The sequence below is a fragment of the Aplysia californica genome, unplaced genomic scaffold (assembly GCF_000002075.1).
Source record: "Aplysia californica isolate F4 #8 unplaced genomic scaffold, AplCal3.0 scaffold00001, whole genome shotgun sequence".
Classification (NCBI taxonomy): domain Eukaryota; kingdom Metazoa; phylum Mollusca; class Gastropoda; order Aplysiida; family Aplysiidae; genus Aplysia; species Aplysia californica.
Window position 1 is genome coordinate 4736447 of NW_004797271.1, and position 4615 is coordinate 4741061.

Genomic DNA, 4615 nt, shown 5'->3' on the forward strand with positions numbered 1-4615 from the left:
CACACACACACACACACACACATACACACACATACACGCACAATCTCAACTACACACTCTTGCAGCCATATACACACATAGTCAACTACACTTTTCCTCTTTTCATCCCTTTTATCCCTGCTCCATCCCCTCTTCCCTCACCTCCAACCTCAGGTATACACATTCCCCGTCCCTGTACTCTTTTATGTTTCATCCCTTTGCTCTTGTGTCGCCTCTCTGTCTGTCTGCTCACCTTTCAGTATGTTTGTTTATCTGTCTGCCTTTTATTATTATTATTAGTTGCTTTGTTTGCTTTGCTGCGAGCATGTCTTATCTGTCTGTACCTTACTTGTCACTCTTACTGTGTGTTGTCCGTCAGTCTAAAGCCATTTCTCTTTCCTTGGCAACCGATATTTTATGAGAGAAATGGAAGGGCTGTTGCTCTCCCCCGAAATGAACAGCGCAATTGTTTAGTCCTGGGTCCCTGTCATCAGTTGGAGAATCGTTTTATCCGTTCTTTGTGTCAATTCCAGGGGCAAAAAAAAAAGGGGGGGGGGAGGGCGTTGGTGGTTAACCAAATGTTAGTCATTGAAATTCAAATACAAAAAAAGAATGCAGGCAACAATGGTAGTCTCTAAATAATACTGAGGAAAAATTCTCCACGTCTGTGGATGGTGTGTCATTCTCCCCGCTTACTTCCCCTTCCCTGTGACCTCCTTTCCTCTGGGCTCCCGAGCAAGCAGCAGAGCAAGCTGTCTCTGTTTGCTCCAGCCTGACCCCCTGCTCAGAACGCTGCTTGGATTTGGCAAGCATCAATACCGCACTACAACCGCAAAACCCCCACCTCTCTCCTCTTCTCTGAATAAATACACACATTGATGTTACTCAACGGTCTTTCTTTTCTCTTCTGGCCGACGCCATCTTTCTTCACATGGCCACTTGGAGATCTGGTCTCGTTACTTTCGCACTTCACACTGAAGTCTGTTCTTACTTCAACTTTAACCGCAACAGATCTCTCAACCTGATTCTAGCCACACGCCCGTGAAACGCAGGCTTGATTCTCACCAAGTAGCATCCAAACACGTAGGTCTCCCTTTCACATTTGACTTTTGGGAACGTCAAGAGACCTTTGGCATGATCCCGCTAAGCTACCTGGATCCGCTCGCTCTTGCAACAACAAAGATTTGAACGTGAGGCTTCCCGCCTTTTCTATCCCCCTCTGTCTCATTCCTCTGTTCTCTACTGTGTGTTCCCCTTCCCGCCTCGCCTCTTGCCTCTCTCACAAGGCCTCTCGTTGTTTGGACGTGTTTCCTTTTCGCCATTCTTGCCCCATGTCTTTCATAATTTGAGAATTCTTCGCCCGGGGGGACCTTTTCATCTGCTAGCATTCGCCAGATCCCACACCCACCCCAACCTTTGCGTGTTCCACTTCCCCCGTCCTGTGCCTCCCCAGTGCTCGACACTCTCTCTCCCTGGGTTAACTTTGACTTTTTCTCCGGACGGTACAGCATTCCACGTGCAGTCCTCCTGTTTGTTTTTTCTTCCTGTGAGAGGGTCCCTCTCTCTCTGCCCCCCCTCCCCTCCGCCCCACTTTCCCGTTCCTCTTCTCCTTGAAGTTTTCCACGATCTCTCTTACATCCCTCCCCCTCCTTCCCTTTTCCTATTCCTTCGACTCCTTACTGTGTCCCAGGATCTCTTTTATTTCCCCTCTTTCTACGCCCCCTCCCTCTTCTCTCTCCCGTCTTTTATTGTTTTCCCCCTCCCCCTCCCCCTCATCCCTTTGACCTTCCTTTCCTACTTATTCTTTTACGTCTTCTTGTGTGGATCATTTCCCTCTCTCACTCTCTCTCCATATCCTCTAGGCTTCAATTTTCTCTGTTGTATACCCCCCCTCCCCAGCCTCTTCTGTTGCACTCTAGTCCTCCCACTCCTCCTCCTCCTCTTCCTCCTCCTCTTCCTCCTCCTCCTCCTCGACACCCCCCCCCCGAGCCTCTCGGGCTTGCTGCCGACTTTTGTTTCCCCTCAAGTGTTGTCTTCTCTGTGATCCCCCTCCAGTTGTAGCTGGGACCGCCACTGTGCCCTCACAGGTGTGTTTGAGCTGGATGTGGCCTTATACGGCAGAAGAGGCAGTCGCCGGGAAGCAGCGGCCCTGCGCTCCGTGCTGGTGGTGGAGGAGCCAATCAACGGACTGCGACTGCACGGCCCCACGGACCTCGGCATCGACTGGTGAGTAATTTTTAGATATCATATCTGGCGCGCTACATTGGCAGTTTGATGATATCGGTGTTGGCTGTTTAGATTACTTCCCCGGGCTGACTGGTTGGGCGCGGGGGTTCACTTCCGCGTGGGCTCGGGCAGCCGCCACTTTCAGGCTGATGACGGGAGAGACAAGACGTCTCGACATGATCAAATGTACCACCGGAACACAGTTCACCATCTTCCGGGGGGATTTTAACAGTACTACGGACATGGGGAATTTGTCTGTGTCAGGTAATTGGCTTTAGCGAAAATGATGGTTATGTATTAATTTCATTTTCGCTTTTTTTTTTCTTGCGAAGTGTACAACTCGGTGAAATAAGTGTCTGGGGGATTTTTCTTTCTGTTTAAAAATAGTCTTGCTGTAAAAAAAATCATGTTGAAAGAAAAAAAAATTATACTTGAAGGTTAGGAGTATGATTGGGGTCTTGCTAACTCGCCCCTCTAAATTGTAAGTCATTCCAATCTGTAGCGTCAAGTTTTTTAAAAGTCACTTGCATATATAATCAATCTCACGCCGTATCGTGTCGACTGTTTGATAAGTCTTCGTTATACGGAGAATAAGTATCCCGACAGTTTGTAGTTGATTTATGGGAATCTGTAATAGGATTCAATTTAGAAAACGTGAAACCTGTTGACCGGTGACCCAGTAGTGGGGGGAGGGCGGGGCAAAGGTCAGCCCAGTGTGCGTCTGGCACCGGTGCCGTCCATGTCAGTGACGCGGGGCGACGGTCTGGAGAAATCGATTGATGAAAGTTATTCCAGGAAATCGATCCGGCCCACAAACTCAGTTTCCCCGTTGGCTGGGGTCGGGGCGCGCGCTGAGAGGCTGTGGTGTGAAAATAGGGTCAGCTACTTACAGGACAGCCACTTCCAATTGAGCGCTGCTGGAATCATCATCTTCCTCTCTGCTAGTGGCACGTCCAGTCTCTCTCTCTCTCTCTCTCTCTCTCTCTCTCCCTCTTCACCAGGGAAACAGCCCTCTAGTTAGGTTCTGTGAATAGGATGAGGACTCCGTGCTCTTTCCGTCTATTCCTTTCCTCGGTTTTCTCTTTTTTGCTAAGACCTCTACCACTTCGCATCCAGTGATTGATTTCGACCAAGTGTATTATGAAAGGAGGAAGCGTGGTCTAGGCTGGAATCCTGTTATCCTCCCATTTGTTATAAAGTAATGAGGAAATTGTGCAATCAGAATGAACTTACTGCGGGTGAGTCTCTGGAGTACTTTGAATTCTATTGTTACATAAGGACCGATCTTTTAGTTTCGCAATATTCCATTTTCTTGGTTACGACATGCATGTACGTTGATGACAGACTGTTTGCAGCACTATTTGCTTCGTATCTCTGAAAGTTTTTTTTTCAGTTATGTCCGCCTCCGTTGTTCAATTTATTTATGGGATTTGAAAATATCTTTTCAATTTGTTTCCGTTTTCTTTACTACTGGAGTTATGGTCTCCACGAACTTTTCCTTTGTGTATTTATCTTTATGGCATTCCGTATTTCGTCTTGCTTTTAGTAGTGTACTATTATTATTATAGTTCTCTACGATCATTCACACTCTTCGTCTTCTTATTATAGACCCTTTTCATGTCAGTATTTTCGAATGAATAGTTATATATCCAGGTGCGTGTATAGGTACGTTTAATTTTTCATCTCTTAATGAATTTGAAGATGAATGCTGTTTTGTTCTACCCATGTACTTTGCTTATATTGTGTGTATCTGTCTGTCTTGCGTGGTTATCTATTGTAGAAGTCACCCCTTTGTGCAGCTCTCGCAGGTGGCTTAATTGTTTTTTTAAAATCTGCTTTGGGAACATTCAAACCAAAAGCACAAGAATTAGGCTCGGAAGTCTCAAATAAAATGTTAAAAATTACCACGTGTGAAACCCTCTTAAAAGTTATCAGTAAAATGTAATCGTTGATAATTCGTCTTACGGCAACGAATATATTATTATAGCATAGGATGGTTCACTCAATAAGGAAGAATCATCAGCAGTGTAAGCACGGTATTAAAGACGACGCCTTCGAAACAGTTTGCTTTCTTTGTAGAAGTCACCGAATGAAGCTCTTAACTGTATGGACAGGTTCTTTGGGGGTGTGGGGGCGGAGGATTGACGGTTGTTTTATTCCTGTTTATTCTATTTAGATAACACTTTGTGGCAAGGCCACAATCTAGTCCACAATCATGTGAGAAATTCGCTGATTCCTGTCGTGTTTGTTAAACCAGGAACCAGATCATGCGTGTTCCAAAGTAGGGGCGCTGTTGTTGTCTGTCTGTTAATTGTCAATGGACTGTGCTGTGTGCCACTTCAGGGTGTCTGTGTGTTTATTGTAAGTGTGTTTGTGTGTGTGTGTGTGTGTGTATGTGTGTGTGTGTGTG

At 46.1% G+C, this 4615-nt stretch overlaps 1 protein-coding gene across 1 annotated transcript in view; it reads left to right on the forward strand.

Moving 5' to 3' along the window:
* Window positions 1-4615, forward strand: part of LOC101851775 — a gene marked incomplete in the record, with an annotated part of 239242 nt that overhangs the window by 108267 nt on the left and 126360 nt on the right. Inside the window, 1 exon segment of the mRNA XM_005088889.3 lies at window positions 2035-2205. Within this exon segment, the coding sequence (XP_005088946.3) occupies window positions 2035-2205 (171 nt within the window).